The sequence below is a fragment of the Conger conger genome, chromosome 9, assembly GCF_963514075.1.
Source record: "Conger conger chromosome 9, fConCon1.1, whole genome shotgun sequence".
Taxonomy (NCBI): Eukaryota; Metazoa; Chordata; class Actinopteri; order Anguilliformes; family Congridae; genus Conger; species Conger conger.
In genome coordinates this window covers 8,399,775-8,418,293 of record NC_083768.1, presented here as the reverse complement: position 1 = coordinate 8,418,293, position 18,519 = coordinate 8,399,775, and the positions used below count along the sequence as shown (strand labels likewise).

The window sequence follows — 18,519 nt, the reverse complement described above, 5'->3', positions numbered from 1 at the left end:
GCATTCGAACAACGTTGCCGGGGTCTTGGAAAGTTCAGAATTCTCTGAACAGCTCTGTTGTCTCAAAACTTCCTGTAAATCTTTTACTCTGAGTATAAATAAAAAAAACTCCATCCATGCACAGAAGTGGCATGTCATTCTCAGCTGTGTCTTGCCCAGTGACCTTGAAATGACCTTGGCATGACCTTGAGGTATCTTTAAGATCTCGACGGCTGGCTGATGAGCCAAGCGGAGTCAGACAATGAGGAGACGTCTGCATGACCTCTGATCCCCCTCCACAGTGTAGTATTCCCATTTCCACGAAATGGCCTTTGAAATATGAAACTATTCACAGAAGCCTGAAATGACCCTACACCAGGCGATGATGTCACAGGCGATGATGTCATCCTAGGACAGTGAAATGATCTTGTGAACAATGTGTGATTCTGGAAGACAGAGAGGAACAGGGAAGAGGGAGCGTGCAGTAACAGGAGATCACGGCAGGTAGTTTTACAGTATGTCACACGCCAGAAACCCATTTCCTGGTTAGGCGCAGGCACAGATAGAGATATGCTGAAGCATTAGCTGCCCCATGACCTGTGAATGGCAAAAATGAGAAAAGATCTAATCATAGGAAGCTCAGTGCTAAGTGCTCAATCGCAGTCCCGCCTTAGTGTTCTCAGCTTAACATTTCAATGCCAACGTAATCACAATCACAACTGAATTTAATTCAATAATTCATTGGAACCAATGTATTTCATGGTTCCTACTATTTAATAGGCTCATTCTTTCAAGCTTGTTGTGATTTGCTGAAGGATGGCAATATCTTCCAGTAGAAGGTCACACAGCAAAAAAAGGAATCACTTGAAATTCTGCTATAGAAGGAATATGGTTGCTTTGACATTACATTTGTTAAAGATGCAATAACCTTCCTGAGTTTCTGGACTATACGATGCATGCCGTGCTGAATATTCTCTTTTCTGTCGAGCTCCAGTTCTGTCCCAGCTCCTCCTCTGACCCGATTCCCACTGCCTGCGGTTTCCCCTCACGGAAACGGGGCGCAGCGATGAGGACAGACCTCACATTTATAGCGCAGGGCAGTGACCTTTGACCTGTATCACCGAAGCTGAGCTAGCTGCACCGAGTGAAACACAGAGCGGCTGTGTGTACCTCGTCCACGGTCCAGATCCAGCAGGGCTCCAGGGTTTACCGGAGCGGTTATCCAGCCAGCCCAGTCATCCCGCTTCATCGGTGGGAGTTCGGCGTTGAGGGGGGTGGCTGTGAGCGTTGAGGGAGAGAGGCATAGCACAGTGTGTGTGTGTGTGTGTGTGTGTGTCAGGGGGGCTTAAAAGTACCAGAAGAGGGCCGGACCAAACTAGTTTGGGAACCAGTGGCGTACATGATGAACCAGTGCAGAGACACTGCATTAACGACCTGTTGCTGCAGAGGTAACAGAAGAGTCTGTGCACACATGTAATGTCTTTTCATTACATTACATTAATGCCATTTGGCAGACACGCTTATCCAGAGCAACGTACAATTGATTAGACTGACCAGGAGACAATCCTGGTTAAGGGCCTTGCTTAAGGGCCCAACGGCTGTGCGGATCTTATTGTGGCTACACCGGGGATCAAACCACCGACCTTGCGCGTCCCAGTCATGCACCTTAACCGCTACGCTACAGGCCACCTGTACAGGCAGGTACAGTCAGTACTTATGGAATGCTGGCATCCTGAGGGGACCTGACCGGACCCTGGTCAGGCCATTCAAAGCAAACGCCAACGAGATGGATGTTTCTAAGAGGCCTATACAGGAAAATAAAAACCCCTGTTGAACTCTCTGCTGAAAAAGTTTTGAAACAGCTGGTAGCTGGTTAACCTAAATGCTAAATGCCACGTAATGTGACCAGTTCAGACCAGCTCAAGCTATGTTTTGAAACAGCTGGTAGCTGGTATTTCAAGCTGGTCATAGCAGGATTTTACACCAGGGCTGCTAAGGGACACATTTTAATCATGAAAAGCACTCCCTCCCTGAAACCTAACACAAATAGTCTCCAGAATAAAGCGGCCTGTTTAAAAACAAGCACACATTCTTACATGAAACCTGAAATACTATGTACATTCATCACGGCAGGAAAAACGTGTTCGTGGAGCCAGTTGTAACTAAATCCAAATGAAGCATTTTCCCATATGGACGGAACAGAGCGGCGTCGTCTCATTTTGTTATATTGTTCTTTCGTTTTTCTTTCCTTGTTTTTATTGTGGCGGTAAAGAGATGGTTCACTTTCGCGAGACTCATTTCTGGAGTATATAATGGACTTGTTTCAGATTTTGGGCATTCCTTTTATGCAAGCAGTACATGTAAACACGGTCCTTCAACATGTTATTTAAGAAGACGGTACGCCCTTGATATGGTACTACAATGTAATCATATCAGCCATTCATTTAATGTACAACGCGAAATAAAATTGAGCTTAACACCTCAATCAACTGGAGCACAAAGTAAATGCTATGAGAAAAAGAACGAGTACACGATAATTATGAGCCAGATGAGCTTCCTTAAGCTTGCAGCTCGATAAAGAGGCACAAGACTCGCACACACGGAGGCGTCACTTCCGTCTCGTAGTGGGGAATCGAACTTTGGCGCTGAGTTTCCGGCCGTTGGTCCGTTTTAGGTTCGTCGCGTAATCTTCTCAGACGACAGCACTCTGCACACGGAAGGTCAAAAAAAGTTATAATCGCCATGGTCACGCACGTCCGTTTAGAACCGGGGGCATTCTGGGACATTTGAATCGCATCATTTAGACGAGTGTCACCCTTTGATTTAAATAAAAACGGAATGTGGCAATGTCCGTTTATTTAATTAATTTTTATTAAAATCTAAATGTGTCGTCAGTTTTAATGGGAAAAGTTTACAGAATACATTTTAGTTTCCTTGAACCAAAATGAAATGATCAGTTCAGCATTAATTTAATGATCAGTTCAGTAATTCCACTTTTATTCATTCAAAAGACCAGAAGAGGTCAATTGTTTATTAAGCAGTTACTGTACATAACTCAGCAATCTGAGTGGGAACACGGTCAGAATAAATTATAATGGAATTAAATGCTTCAGTGATGTGCATAAGAAGTTTTCAAAAGAAGCAATTGCCAATGTGTTCTACTAAGCAACAAGGTCTTATTACGAATACATGTCCTCTGCAATTCCCAGCAGTGTAAATGCATCAATGCGTTCACTAAATCTGGGATTGTGCACCCTCTGGTGGACCAGACTGGAATGGTTAAAGAATCCATTCCAAGCAGCTTTATCAACTAGAGCCTTGCACCGGAGTTTCGGATAAGACAGAATTTTTATTAAAGGAAACTGAAAGTATCTGAGCGGTTTTCTGCAGCTTGTGCAGCGAGCTTATGTTCATAAAGGTTTTACGTATGGATAACGGATTCACAATTTTTAATTTTATCTGATTACGAAATCGGAAATATTCTTGCACACAAAAAGTGACATGGACTAAAAATAAAACACTACTGAGAAAACCCCACTATTTTTGCTAGTTCCCTTCCGTAGCTGTGGAGTGAGAGCATGTTGACGCAACCCCTGCAGTTATCTACAGTGGCAGACAAAATGGATTCCATCATGTTCTCAGATGAGCTTCTGTTTGCCTCTACTGAAAAAAAAACAAATGATAAAAGTATCTTACCTGTAGGTATAGTACATGAAGTGTTCTGGCTCCGGGCTGCAATAACTCACAGAACAGAACAGATGATTTCAGCACTCTCAGAAATAATGGTTTCCTTTATTGACATTAAAACAAATATGTACAGACTTATTCACACAGAAATAAAAGCAATGCCTGGAGATAACAAAATACTGCACTTCTAAAAACAAATACACATGAAACAGAATGTGTGTGTGTGTGCGCACAAGAGACCGAGGAACATATTGGTTGAACAAGTCAAAAGCCACACATTCTACACTGTATTTCCACATAAAAAGCACTATGCCTTAACCACAGGTGATATGCAGACATATATCTTTGAATTACGTTCGCGGTCGGGAATTAACCCGAGCCAAAAACTGTAGTGTGTCGTGCGTTCCTGTTATATTAGCGGCCTGGAACCAGCCCTTTCCTGTTCAGTCAGACGTGAGCGAGTCTGAGTTTCCTGTACTAACATAACGTCCTCACCAGCTCTGAAATCTCTGCCATGCTGAGGAAAAAAAGCACATCGTTCCTAATTTCAGCAGACGCTTTGGGATGCAGTTCTTTTTGGCACATTCCTACTTATGCACAGGAACACAATCTATAAGGATACTCTAAAAAGTAAAAACAAACAAACAAACAAACTATACAGTATGGTACATTCAGAACAAACTCCTTTCAGCAGTACACAGTGTCATTTAGAACACAACAGCAGGACCCCACACACACACTTCACACTGCGGTGCAGAAGGCCATGTGTAGGGATGAGGCAGTGAGGCGGGGCAGTCGCGTAAACGTATCATAAACCGCCCCTGAACGCGTGGGGCCTACGGGCCCGTTTCATATCTGAGCTCCACTTAAACAGAGGGTTTGGGGTCGTCCAGACACGAAGAAGAGGCAGCTTCAGCAGAGGGGCATGGAGTGGGTTCCGGCGGTCACATGACCCCGCGCGGGGGTTCCGTGGTTGCCGTGAGCGACAGATCGATGGGCGGTTCCCTACGGCTTCTCTCGTGTGGTCACATGGCATGGCTGCACTGCAAGGCCAGGCCACTGGGCCCATGGTCTGAGTGTTTCAGGAGAAAGCTCCAGAGCCCCAGTGAATTTACAGTGGGACAGAACGGGAATGTCAGTGAAATGTTCAAATCCAAGTGGGAATGTTTCAATGTGGGAAGAGATTTAGAGAGCGACAGACTTGGACAGGCAACGTTAGCTGCCCCTTTCTCAGAGCTAAAAACCACCACAAAAACACCACTAATCAGCCAAAAAAAGATTTCCCACAATCTCCACTACATAGCCATGCCTTCCCGGCAAACAATAAAAAACAGAGCAATGTATGCAACAGGACATGCACAGTCTCTCACTCAGAATCACCACAGCAGTGTTTTCATGTGACCACATACACACATACTCACACACACACACACGCGCAAATGTACACATGCGCACTCATGCACTCTCTCTCACTCACACGCACACACACACACACACACACACACACACACACGCGCGCACACACGCACACACGCACACACGCAAATGCACACACGCGCACTCATGCACTCTCTCTCTCTCTCTCTCTCTCTCTCACACACACACACACACACACACACACACACACACACACACACACACACCCAAAAAGACCTATAGGTCCAGTTTCCCCTCACGGTCCAGAATCTGTACAAGATGGCGGCTTTAACCCACGCAGTCCTGAGCACGCTCACATCAGCCCCAAGCTGACCGCCTGTCTCTGGCTTCATGACCTCACACGGTCACATGACCCCCGTGTGAGGGGGCTGGGGTCACCTCTGTGGGTGGAGACGTGTCTCAGTGAAAGGGCACGGGGCGGCCATTACTGCGTCACCCACATCCTCTCAACAACGCTTCAACAGCAGCGCAAAAAACAAACAGCTCCGCGCCTAACCCTGCGCTCCGGTCGGCTCTGGGTCCAGATGCAGCTCTCTCTGTGGGATATGTAAATGTCCGCCGCGGCCATTTTGTCTGGAAGGACTTTCTGGGCCTAATAAAGGGACTCTCATTAACTGCCTGAGTAAAAAACACATCTCGTTGGGCTAAAACAGGCATATTTACAGACAGCCCACCTGTCATTGCCATCGCCTCGTTCTCTCAGGACCCCCCATAAAGGACAGCCGGTGCACGGCCGGGTCCTTCTGCCAGCCGCTTGCACAGAATAACAAAATTAAAACAACCAGGCTACGGCTCCCTTCAGGCTTAGAACAGCCTTTAATGCTAAACTGGACCGCTAGTGCGCTAGCCTTTTAATGCTACGCTGCAGTGGTAGACTGCTAGCCTTTAACGCTAAACTGGACCGCTAGTGCGCTAGCCTTTTAATGCTACGCTGCAGTGGTAGCCCGCTAGCTTTTAATGCAAAACTGGACCGCTAGTGCGCTAGCCTTTTAATGCTACGCCGCACCGCTAGCCTGCTAGCCTTCAACTCCAGGCTGCACCATTAGCCCACGAGCCAAGTGCACCACTTTGGTACGAGCTTCAACACCGATATACAGGTACATTATTAAACGCAACAGCACATGAAATAAACACGGCAACAAAACAACGCAATGCAAATTAAATAAATGTTGTTGCATTTGCGGGAAAGACCGCCGCTCTTGCAGTACTCCACAGCCAGGGGGCGCTGTGGGGAGTGAAAGGCGGAAACAGACCACAGCCTCAGTGAACATGTGCAAAGTCCGTTTCCGGGGGGATACGTTGAACAAAAACAACAGCAATGGTTTAAAAAAAAAAACGAAAAAAAAAAAAAAAAACACATTTTAATATTTGCATGAGCATCCACTGTATTTACATATATAATAAGGACAGGCATTTTTAAAAGTGGAAGAGCGTAAGAGCTGTGGAATATCTGACGTTGCGGGCGCGGGGGTGTCCGAGCGCCCGGTGGCCCCGTGTCAGGTGAGGGGCCGCCCTGTGTGGCCCCTGGTCCTGAGGGAAACGTCACACCCCTCCCCCGTCCCGCGCCGGGCGGGCACACAGACCCCCCGCCCCCCCCCCACGGCGTTAGGAGTAGATGGTGATGACCTCACGCCCACCCCCCCGCACCAGCAGCACGTGGTTCAGCCCCTCCATCAGCACCTCCAGGAACTCCATGTCTGACGCGCGCGGTCAAGGAGGAAACACAACAAGACAGACGGACAGACGGGCAGGTGAAGGATACAGACAGACAGACAGAGAGACAGACAGACAGGTGAACGATACAGACAGACGGACAGAGAGACAGACAGATGTAGAGACAGACAGACAGACAGACAGAGAGACTGATGGACAGAGAGACTGACGGACAGACGGCCAGGTGAAGGATACAGATGGACAGAAAAACAGACGTAGAGACAGACATACAGACAGACAGGTGAAGGATACAGACAGACAGACAGACAGACAGAGACAGGGAGACAGACGGACAGGTGAACGATATGGACAGGCGTACAGACAGACGGGCAGACATATAGACAGACAGACGTACAGACAGACGGGCAGGCATACAGACAGACGTACAGACAGATGTACAGACGTACAGACAGATGTACAGACGTACAGACGGGCAGACGTACAGACAGAGGTACAGGCAGATGTACAGATGTACAGACGGGCAGACAGACAGGCAGACATACAGGCAGATGTACAGATGTACAGACAGATGTACAGACAGATGTACAGACGTACAGACGGGCAGACGTACAGACAGACGTACAGACGGGCAGAAGTACAGACAGACGTACAGACAGACGGGCAGACGTACAGACAGACGTACAGGCAGATATACAGATGTACAGACAGACGTACAGACAGACATACAGACAGATATACAGACGTACAGACGGGCAGGTGAAGGATACAGTTCTCGTCCCCGTCCTTGCTCCGGGGCGGCCCCGGCATGTTGAGCAGGACCAGCTGAGCATCCTGGGACTTGCTGACGATGGCCTCGTTCAGCTTCACCGCCGTGTGCATGCGCCTGACGTTGGACTGGTTTCTGCACACGGGACGGGGCGGGGGGGAGGGGAGGGGGTTAACGAGGGCAGTCCGGGGCCTGGGGGGGCAGCGCAGACCGGCCCCTGGAGCATCACCAGCCCCCAAATCCCGCTGGAGGCCCTTCTCTGTCCTCGCCTGTCCCCGACCCTGTTCCTGGAGATCTACCGTCCCGTAGGTTTTCACTCCAACCCTAATTCAGCTCAGCGAGCTCTCTAGCTGTCGAATGAGGTGTGGCTTTGAAAACCTACAGGACGGTAGATCTCCAGGAACAGGGTTGGGCGGCCCTGCTCTAGCTCTTGAATGAGGTGTGGCTTTGTTAGGGTTGGAGTGTAAACCTACAGGATAGTAGATCTCCAGGAGCAGGTTTGGGCAGTACTGGTGTATTCAATCTATCAATCTGCCAGTCACAATCTGAATGAACCAGGACTGTTCATTCACAGAGGAATGAAAACAGGACCTGCCAGCCGTCCATATAGTGTATTAAATTGGAATAAAACATGGTTCCCACCCACACACTGTGGCACTACATAATTTCAATGCACAGGCAGATTAGCCAATCAAAGGCAAGAAAGATGCATTGCCTTTAAGTTGTCCTGTAATGCTTAAACCTTATTATATTAACATTACACATGGCGCAAATAACCAGGTCAATACACAAGGCTTGTTTATATATATAAAAAATATGTATAATAAATACAAAAAAAAAAAAAAAACTTTGTTAACAATGCTGGTTTCGAAAAAGCACTTCAGCAAAGAAAAACTATAATAATAAAACGCAGCGCAGAACACAGACTACACAAAGCCAGGAAGCTGTCCTCCAGCATGGCACAGTTTATATTCCTTATATTCCAGCTCTCTGAAAGCTGCAGCACAGCAGCGCTGAAGAAGGAGCTGGACAGGGACACACGCACACTGCAAGCCTGCAAAGCGTCAGGAAGACTCACTCTGAAACACTGCACACAGAGGAGCCGTCTCCGCGTAATAAAGACTAAAAACTAATGAGCCACTGAGGCCTTTCTCCACATGAAGGTTTTTATTTTTAATATCCCCTTGCTCTTGTGAAACATCACCTCACAGATGCCCGTTTGTTATTACATAACCTGGCTTACATGATCAATGGGAAGTAAAAAAAAACTTTAAAAAAAACTAAAAGGTATTTTCAAACTGCAAATATCTGGACAGCACTAAAGCACAGCACTCTAAAAAATAAACCTGGCCTTTCCATCAAACGCTGAACTCAAACTACCGCCAATAAAGCATCTCCCTGCTGAACTGCAATGCCATCTACTGCCTGATGCCATCACCAGCTCTCAGTCTCTCTGTACTGCAGATGATTTAACCCACCATTGGTGTGAGGTCACAAAGATGTGATCACAATGCTCTTAACTGAACGTTCTAAGAATGCCGATGTCACAATCCTGTGCGATCGGCACTCTAATCAGCATCAGCATCCCACCGCTGATGTCACAGTCACTGATTGCAAGCAATTCTAGAACTCTAGAGTTTCTAGAACACCGATTTAGAATTTTGAAAAAGGAATTCCAAAATGCCTACTCTTCAGAGGGTTAAAACCCTGTATGCTGAAGATGGTATGTTATATCATGCCAGTATTCAGGAGAATCTTTGTGGAAAGCACAAGTCAGGTTGCGTCAGCATGCCAACAATGGCAACACAAATAATATCTAGCACATGCTGCTGAAATACATAAGCCTCTTAAAACTCATAGGACGTGCCTGGACCTCAGAATGGGTGGGGCAGAGAGGTGTCACTTCCTGTGCCTCCTACACACTCTCTGTCCCAGTCAGACTGGAGGCTTAAGGGAAATGAAATACAAACAGGGCTACAGAAACACAGATACACGCACACAAACACAAACACACGCACAAGTACAGCAACAAGATAAATGTCACTTACAGGTTCTCCCACTCTCTAGAAGGGGGTAAAAACACATAAACATAGGCTTAGAGATGATCTCTAACAGGCTATATGGGGGGTCTGTTTGAACCATGCCGACAACTCAGGGGAGTTGAGGGGGCAGGTGCAGGTAGGTGAGGGGGCAGGAGGCAGGGGCAGGAGGAGGGAGGAGAGGGGGCAGGTGCAGGTAGGAGAGGGGGCAGGTGCAGGGAGGAGAGGGGGCAGGAGGCAGGTAGGAGAGGGGGCAGGAGGCAGGTAGGAGAGGGGGCAGGACGCAGGTAGGTGAGGGGGCAGGAGGCAGGTAGGTGAGGGGGCAGGTGCAGGTAGGTGAGGAGGCAGGAGGCAGGTAGGAGAGGGGGCAGGTGCAGGTAGGAGAGGAGGCAGGTGCAGGTAGGAGAGGGGGCAGGTGCAGGTAGGAGAGGGGCAGGAGGCAGGGGCAGGAGGAGGGAGGAGAGGGGGCAGGAGCAGGAAGCAGGGGGGCAGGAGAAGGGAGGAGAGGGGGCAGGAGGCAGGAGCAGGAGGAGGTGAGAGGTCAGGGACTCACGGTTTCATGTTGAACAGGTCTCGCACGCCCAGGTTGGCCTCGCGGTTGCGGTTGCGCTCAGCGCAGAACTTCTCCTTGGTCCAGGTCATGTGCACGCGGTCAGCCATGGCCTGCGCCTTGTCACTCAGAGCCGCGTGAGACGCCGTGTTCCTGTCGTGGATCAGCTGGGCCTGCGGGGGGCGCCAGAGAGGCGTTAGAGAGTGTGAGTGTGTGTGTGAGTGTGTGTGTGTGAGAGTGTGAGTGTGAGTGTGAGTGTGAGTGTGAGTGTGAGTGTGTGTGAGTGTGTGTGTGTGTGTGTGTGTGTGTGTGTGTGTGTGTGTGTGTGTGTGTGTGTGCGTGCGTGCGTGCGTGCGTGCGTGTGTGCGTGTGTGTGTGAGAGAGTGTGTGTGTGTGTGTGTGTGTGTGAGAGTGTGTGTGTGTGTGTATGTGTGTGTGTGTGTGTGTGTGTTTGTGTGTTTGTGTGTTTGTGTGTTTGTGTGTTTGTGTGTTTTAAGGTTATCTCTGACATGGTATTCCTCAGACTTTCATGTGTAAATGCCAGCAGAATCGAGAGACGAGAGAAAGAGAGCCAGGCATGGAGAATCATTTCCTAGCCCATGAGGAGGCACTCAAAATAGCTTATAGGCATAATTAATAGAACCAGCATTTTTGCATTTCAGTGAGCTACAGGATATTACCTTCTGTGTTTTAAAAGGCCAATATCTGGTAAGAAATACCATCTGCATATGAACTGGACCGTGGGAAGCTACAGCTCCACATTAAGCCACATCACATTAGACTGCGTTTCACATTACCCTGACCCATCTGTGAGCATGAACACACAACATTTAAAAACAGGAAATGAAATGGGGGGAAAAAGAGCAGGTTAAACACTGGAATGACCTTCATTTGAAATGGAATGGAGGAGGTTACGGAGGCGCTGATGACAGGCTGAATGAGGCAGGAATGCGGGCGTGCAGAACACATGCGCCCCGGCCGGTCACAGTGCCGTCAGAGACATTCACGCAAACCGCCCGGGGCATGGGAGGAGCTAACGGCACAGGAAGTGACACGCTCGGTACGACCCGTGTGACGGACGCTATGGCATGGTTTCCCCCAGGTGGCTAGGTGGTTGCTATGGTGTTGCTACAGTGTGGCTTGGGTGTTACTAGGTGGCTGCTAGGGTGTTGTTAAGGTGTTGATTGGGTGTTACTAGGTGGTTGCTATGGTGTTGCTAGGGTGTTGCTTGGGTGTTACTAGGTGGCTGCTAGGGTGTTGTTAAGGTGTTGCTTGGGTGTTACTAGGTGGTTGCTATGGTGTTGCTACAGTGTTGCTTGTGTGTCACTAGGAGGTTGCTAGGGTGTTGCTTGGGTGTTACTAGGTGGTTGCTATGGTGTTGCTACAGTGTTGCTTGGGTATGACTAGGAGGTTGCTAGGGTGTTGCTTGGGTGTTACTAGGTGGTTGCTATGGTGTTGCTTGGGTGTTACTAGGTGGCTGCTAGGGTGTTGTTAAGGTGTTGCTTGGGTGTTACTAGGTGGTTGCTAGGGTGTTGCTTGGGTGTTACTAGGTGGTTGCTATGGTGTTGCTACAGTGTTGCTTGGGTATGACTAGGAGGTTGCTAGGGTGTTGCTTGGGTGTTACTAGGAGGTTGCTAGGGTGTTGCTTGGGTGTTACTAGGTGGTTGATAGGGTGTTGCTTGGGTGTTACTAGGTGGTTGCTATGGTGTTGCTTGGGTGTTACTAGGTGGCTGCTAGGGTGTTGTTAAGGTGTTGCTTGGGTGTGACTAGGAGGTTTCTAGGGTGTTGCTTGGGTGTTACTAGGTGGTTGCTATGGTGTTGCTACAGTGTTGCTTGGGTATGACTAGGAGGTTGCTAGGGTGTTGCTTGGGTGTTACTAGGAGGTTGCTAGGGTGTTGCTTGGGTGTTACTAGGTGGTTGATAGGGTGTTGCTAGATGTTTTCTAGGTGGTTGCTAAGGTGTTGCTCGGGGGTTACTAGCTAGTTGCTAAGGTGTTGCTGAGAAATATCTGCAGAACCTCACACTGAGATCTCCACGGAGGAGGTGGAGTCTAACGCTGGCGTGGGGTGCAGCCATGTGTTCCGTGTCCTCCTGGGGGAAGCCCCGCTCTGCGGAGAGGGAGGGGCTCGAGGGCGGAGCCTACGAGACTCGCTTCCACGGTAACGCATGCGAGGGGGAGGGGCATGGCCCCGGAGGGCGGGGGATAAATGACGTCACTCGCAGCGCCACAGTCGTCGTTGCCACGGTAACGGAAGGGACACGAAACCTGGACTGGACAACTCTGACGGTCGGAGACTGGATGAAGGGCCACGTGGTGAGCATCACTCTTCCATGTCCACGCATTGCTCAAAATAAGGTATGATGACGACATATCATATTTATATGTCCCTTCAGCGTGACCTTTCCGTTCTTTTCAGAAACCGGTGACTTCCCAGATGCCATGAACGCACCGCTGGGTTCTGGCGCCGGTCTGTTTGGACCGCGGTTCAGTTCTGGAGAGGCGGACGGCTGTGGTTCTGTGAGTGGGCGGGCTCATGGATGGGTTTTGGAGGGGCGATGGGGGGTAAGAGGAGGGGCGATTGAGGGGCGATGGGGGGGTGATGGGGGGGGGTGATGGGGGGTGGAGAGCAGGGGCGATGGGGGGGCGATGGGGGGGTGGAGAGGAGGGCCGATGGAGGGGCGATGGGGGGTTGATGGAGGGTCATGGGGGGGCGATGGGGGGGCCGAGAGGAGGGGGTCCAGGCTACCTCAGGCTCGGGGGGGCAGGTCTCTTGCTGAGGCAGCTGGAGGAGGTTATCCACGCCCCTCTTCCCTGCCTGCTTCTTCCTCTTGATGGAGCTCCGGGACTCATCTGTGATGCTCTGAATCTGAGCCCCACGGAGCACCACACACACACAGTCAGAGACAATACAGGACAATACACACACACACACACACACACACAGTCAGAGACAATACAGGACAATACACACACACACACACACACACACACACACACCACATGCACACACAGTCAGTCAGAGACAATACAGGACAATACACACACACACACACACACACACACACACACACCACATGCACACACACACACAGTCAGAGACAATACAGGACAATACACACACACACACACACACACACAGTCAGAGACAATACAGGACAATACACACACACACACACACACACACACACAGTCAGAGACAATACAGGACAATACACACACACATACACCCCCCACACACACACACACACACACACAGCACAAACACACACGCACACACACACACACACACACACACACACACACACACACACACACACACACACATCCATGTTTTCAGCCTCCAAGGGAAGGACATGCCGTTGTGCCAGATGGCTGTCTGCAGTAACACAGCCTGCCCACAGGGGGGCGCTGTGGTGTAACGCGTTACCTCTCTCTCCCTCTCCGTCCGGGACAGCTGCATCTGCTTCAGCATCTGGGAGCGCTGCTCCATCACCAGCGTCTTCTCGTAGGTGAAGGCCGAGATGTCGCTGTCGTGCTGAGGGGCCACGCAATTGTAATTGTTATGTAACATAATTGCAATGTAATTGTAATGCAACAATTTCAATGTAATGTAGTGTAATGCAGTGTAAAGTAACGTAATGGTAATGTAATGTAGTGTAGTGTAGTGTAATTGTAATGTAGCCTAATGCAGAGTAATGTAATTGTAATGTAATGTAGTCTACTGCAGTATACTGTAATGTCATTGTAATGCAATGTCAGTGTAATGTAATGTAATTGTATTGTAATGTAATTGTAATGCAGTATAATGTAATGTCAGTGTAATGCAGTGTAATGTAATGTAATTGTAATGTAATATCAGTGTAATGCAGTGTATTGTAATGCAGTATAATGTAATATCAGTGTAATGCAGTGTAATTGTAATGTGGTGTAATGCAAGGTAATGTAATGTAATTGTAATGCAGTATAATGTAATGTCAGTGTAATGCAGTGTAATGTAATGTAATTGTAATGTAATATCAGTGTAATGCAGTGTATTGTAATGCAGTATAATGTAATATCAGTGTAATGCAGTGTAATTGTAATGTGGTGTAATGCAGGGTAATGTAATGTAATTGTAATGCAGTGTAATGTAATGTCAGTGTAATGTAATGTAATTGTAATGTAATGTCAGTGTAATGTAATGTAAGTGTAATGTAATGTAATGTCAATGTAATGCAGTGTAACGTAATGTAATTGTAATGTAATGTCATTGTAATGCAGTGTAATGTAATGTAATTGTAATGTAATGTCATTGTAATGCAGTGTAATGTAATGTAATGGTAATGTAATGCAGTGTAATGTAATGTCAGTGTAATGTAATGTAATTGTAATGTAATGTCAGTGTAATGTAATGTAAGTGTAATGTAATGTAATGTCAATGTAATGCAGTGTAACGTAATGTAATTGTAATGTAATGTCATTGTAATGCAGTGTAATGTAATGTAATTGTAATGTAATGTCATTGTAATGCAGTGTAATGTAATGTAATGGTAATGTAATGCAGTGTAATGTAATGTCAGTGTAATGCAGAGCTCCAGTGCTCTCAGGGTCTCTCACCATCTCCACCACCTCCACCTCAGCGTCCAGCCGCAGGTGATACAGGAACATCTGCAGATCTTTCTTCATCTGGATGCTGTTGTCGTCCATCTGGGCCACGGTGAAGATGCGCATCTTACACTTGCGCCACACCTGCCAGGGAAGGCCGGTTAGAGAACAGAAAACCAGGGCCTTTCTTCCAATAAGTACTCCGACCGGATATGACATGGACCGGTACAAATCATTTGAAGACCAGGGGGGGAGTGTTTCAAAAAGCAGGATTATGGAGTTAGCCGAGTAACTGCAAACCCAAATGAACCCAAGTGAAACCCAAATCTGGAGCATGGACTGAAGTAAAGAGGCCTGTTCCAGGTTTTACTAATGGGGGCGGCATGGCTCAGGCAGTAAGAGCAGTCGTCTGGCAGTCGGAGGGTTGCCTGTTCGATCCCCCGCCCGGGCTGTGTCGAAGTGTCCCTGAGCAAGACACCTAACCCCCAAATGCTCCTGACGAGCTGGTTGGGGCCTTGCACGGCAGCCAATCGCCGTCGGTGTGTGAGTGTGTGTATGAATGGGTGAATGGAGAAGCATCAATTGTACAGCGCTTTGGATAAAGGCGCTATATAAATGCCTGCCATTTACCATTTACCATTTACTCCAAAATCCAGGTTTGGGGTCGGGACAGCCCCCAGCCCCAGCCGTGCACCCAGCCCCCCCCATACCCCCCCCCCCCCCAGGACAGCCCCCCCCCAGGACAGCCCCCCCCACAGGACAGCCCCCCCCCAGGACAGCCCCCCCCCTGGACAGCCCCCCGGGCGGGACCTTGTGCTGGCGCAGCAGGAAGGGCAGCAGCATCAGCAGGCCGCCGTCGTGCACGATCCACCACACGTCTATGGTGCCCTCGCCCAGCCGGTCCTGATTGGTGGGGAACGTGTCGATGTTCTTGGCCACCAGCAGGGCCAGGTGCACCGCAGTGGTCTCCCGCACCGTCTCTGTGGGGAGAGGGGGCCGGCGGAGATCACAACAGGGCAGAGTTTTGTGTTAAAACATTGTTAAAAGACCATTGTAAATCCCTTCCTATCATTGAAAAAGGCTCACTGACCTGTACATGTTGACTCACCCTCTGCCTGCGTTTATAGTCCTTAAATTCGGGTTTCAAAATATGCAGTTGACTCACCGACACTCATTGTATTGCTAATAGGTTCTAATTGCCACAGCCAATGGCCTGGACACAGAGGAGCATTAGCACAGAGACAGAGGGAGGCGCGTTAGAACAGAGAGAGAGAGAGAGAGAGAGAGAGAGGGAGGGAGGGAGAGGAAAAGAGGGAGAGAGAGAGAGAGAGAGAGAGAGAGACCGAGAGGGAGAGAGAGGGAGAGAGAAGGAGAGGGAGAGAGAAAGGGAGAGGGAGAGAGAAAGGGAGAGAGAGGGAGAGGGAGAGGGAGAGAGAGGGAGAGAGAGAGGGAGAGAGAGGGAGAGAGAGAGAGAGAGGGAGAGGGAGAGGGAGAGGGAGAGGGAGAGGGAGAGAGACAGAGATGGAGAGAGAGGGAGAGGGAGAGGGAGAGAGAGGGAGGCGGGTTACCGATGAAGTTCCTCCAGGAGGAGTCCCTCTCCGCCTGCCTCCAGCTGGCAGGCCAGGCCATCAGCACGGCGTTGTGCTTCATGCCCCCCAGCCCGGCCGACTGGATGAGCAGAGAGAAGCCGTCCCGCAGGTTAGACGACACCACCACGTGGCAGAAGCCCTTGGTCTTCTCCTGGGACATGGCCGACTTCACATTCTGCGTGCCAGGGCGAGAGGGAGACATAACGATAAGGCTTCATTTTACCAGCCATTAATTACCATTATTGGGTAAATACACAGCCATTATGTGTCATTATTAGGTAACCATTTCGGCGGGGCAGCCAGTGGCCAAGTGCCTAGGTGCCTGACTGGGACCCGGGAGGTCGGTGGTTCAGGCCCCGGTGCAGCCACAGTAAGATCAGTGCATCTATGTACTGCAAGCACTATTTAAATACGATACATACAACCCCCTTACCGCAGAAATCAAAATATCTAATAAGTAGCTGGTATTTACCCGGTAAATACAAGGTAATTAACAGGCTGTAAAATATAGCATTACCTAGGTAACAGGTTTCAAATTAAAACCTTATTACATAATCTTTAATATTAAAAAACATCCGACCAACAGCAACACGGACAAGACGGGGCCCTCATGGACAGGGGCAAGACTGCAGTCTCACAAGGGGGAGAGGGGCAGATTACGCTGCCGTATTCTGGGTCAGAAAGGTAAAATAAAACAGGGTCTCGACAGACGCATAACACGCTTCAGTAACAGGCTTCAGCAACACGCTTCAGCAACAGGCTTTAGCAACACGCCGTTTAATAAACTCTGATTACACAGCCCAGGAGAGAGGACTTTAAGCTAGAGAAGAGATACAGGAACATGCTGTTTAAAATCTTCCAAGGTGCACTAATATAATCAATAAGATGAACTTTCAATCCCAAAGGCCAAGACACTGTTTCTTATCACTCAGGACCTTCGCACGTTACTTCATTTTAAGCAATAATGTAAATAAAACCCTGTTTGTGTTCAGACACAACTCAAACACCCAGCAGATGCCTTTGTGCGATCTTGCTCAGCAGTGAAAGGATGCCTGGCTGCTGTAATTAACACACAGAACGCAGCATTGATCATCGCTCCAGGGAAGGTCGCTGGGTAAAACAGGCCCACGCCCCACGAGGGACGGAGAGGAGATTTTGTGATCACGTGCTAGTGAACAGCCAATGGCACGGCAGCATTCTCCTGACAACCTCAGAGCAGTGCTGAGCCACACACACACGCACGCACGCACATGCACACACACATCGCATATACACACACACGCTTACATGCACATACAGGCACACACATGCACACCTGCACATTCACACATACATGCGTACACACACACACACACACACACACACACACACACACACATTGGGGACTGGGCCTGAGCCCTTATGCAGAGGTCAAGCTGTTGTGTGACCTCTAAATGATTTTTCTACATTATAGGGCAGGTGTGTGGGGGCAGGTGTGCGTGGCGGGGGCAGGGGCGGCGGGGGCAGGGGTGTGGGGATTGGGGGAGGTGTGCGTGGCGGGGGCAGGGGCGGCGGGGGCAGGTGTGTGGGGAGCGGGGCAGGTGTGAGGGTGACGGGGGCAGGTGTGCGGGGCAGGTGTGCGTGACGGGGGCAGGTGTGTGGGGAGCGGGGCAGGTGTGTGTGACGGGGGCAGGTGTGCGTGGCGGGGGCAGGTGTGTGGGCAGGTCACCTGCTCGGAGCACTTGGCCTCGGAGTCCTTGGTCATGTAGGTGCCCTCCAGCACGGAGCCCACGATGGTCAGGCCCTTCCCCGCCTTCAGCTGCGTGGTGAAGGACAGCAGGCGGGGGTGCTTCACCCCCAGGTCTGCGTCCAGGTTCAACAGCACCAGGAGCTGCGGCCTGACACGCCAACCACACGTTAATCACACGTTAATGACATGTCAACGACAGAGGTAAGCCATGCCACTTAGTTCCCTCCCCTCTGGTTGAAGGTGTGTTGATTAGTGAAGTCAGATGGTGTAGTGACCGGTTGGAATGAAAAGCTGCATACTCTCGGCCCTCCATCTGACGTGACGTGGTGTGGTGTGGTGTAGTGATGATGATATGTTGTGATGTGATGATGTGGTGATGATGATGATGTGATGATGATGTGATGATGTGGTGTGATGATGTGGTGTGATGATGATGATGATGATGTGATGATGATGGTGATAATGATGATGATGATGATGATGT

The 18,519-nt window shown here is 49.4% G+C and overlaps 1 protein-coding gene across 3 annotated transcripts in view; it reads right to left on the bottom strand.

Moving 5' to 3' along the window:
• Window positions 1–6,701: 6,701 nt before the first annotated feature.
• The window catches only part of LOC133137169 (solute carrier family 12 member 7-like), a 62,454-nt gene continuing 50,636 nt past the window's right edge, over window positions 6,702–18,519 (bottom strand). For 2 of the 3 annotated variants that reach the window (XM_061255254.1, XM_061255256.1), the window contains exons 17-25: window positions 18,015–18,183; window positions 16,286–16,481; window positions 15,528–15,697; window positions 14,730–14,861; window positions 13,561–13,668; window positions 10,136–10,305; window positions 9,592–9,606; window positions 7,545–7,678; window positions 6,702–6,800 (exon numbers count right to left, since the gene is read on the bottom strand). In XM_061255254.1, the coding sequence (XP_061111238.1) occupies window positions 6,709–6,800; window positions 7,545–7,678; window positions 9,592–9,606; window positions 10,136–10,305; window positions 13,561–13,668; window positions 14,730–14,861; window positions 15,528–15,697; window positions 16,286–16,481; window positions 18,015–18,183 (1,186 nt within the window). In that variant the 3' untranslated portion in view covers window positions 6,702–6,708. The remainder of the gene's footprint in view (window positions 6,801–7,544; window positions 7,679–9,591; window positions 9,607–10,135; window positions 10,306–13,560; window positions 13,669–14,729; window positions 14,862–15,527; window positions 15,698–16,285; window positions 16,482–18,014; window positions 18,184–18,519) is intronic. The other variant, XM_061255255.1, reaches the window with a different exon arrangement.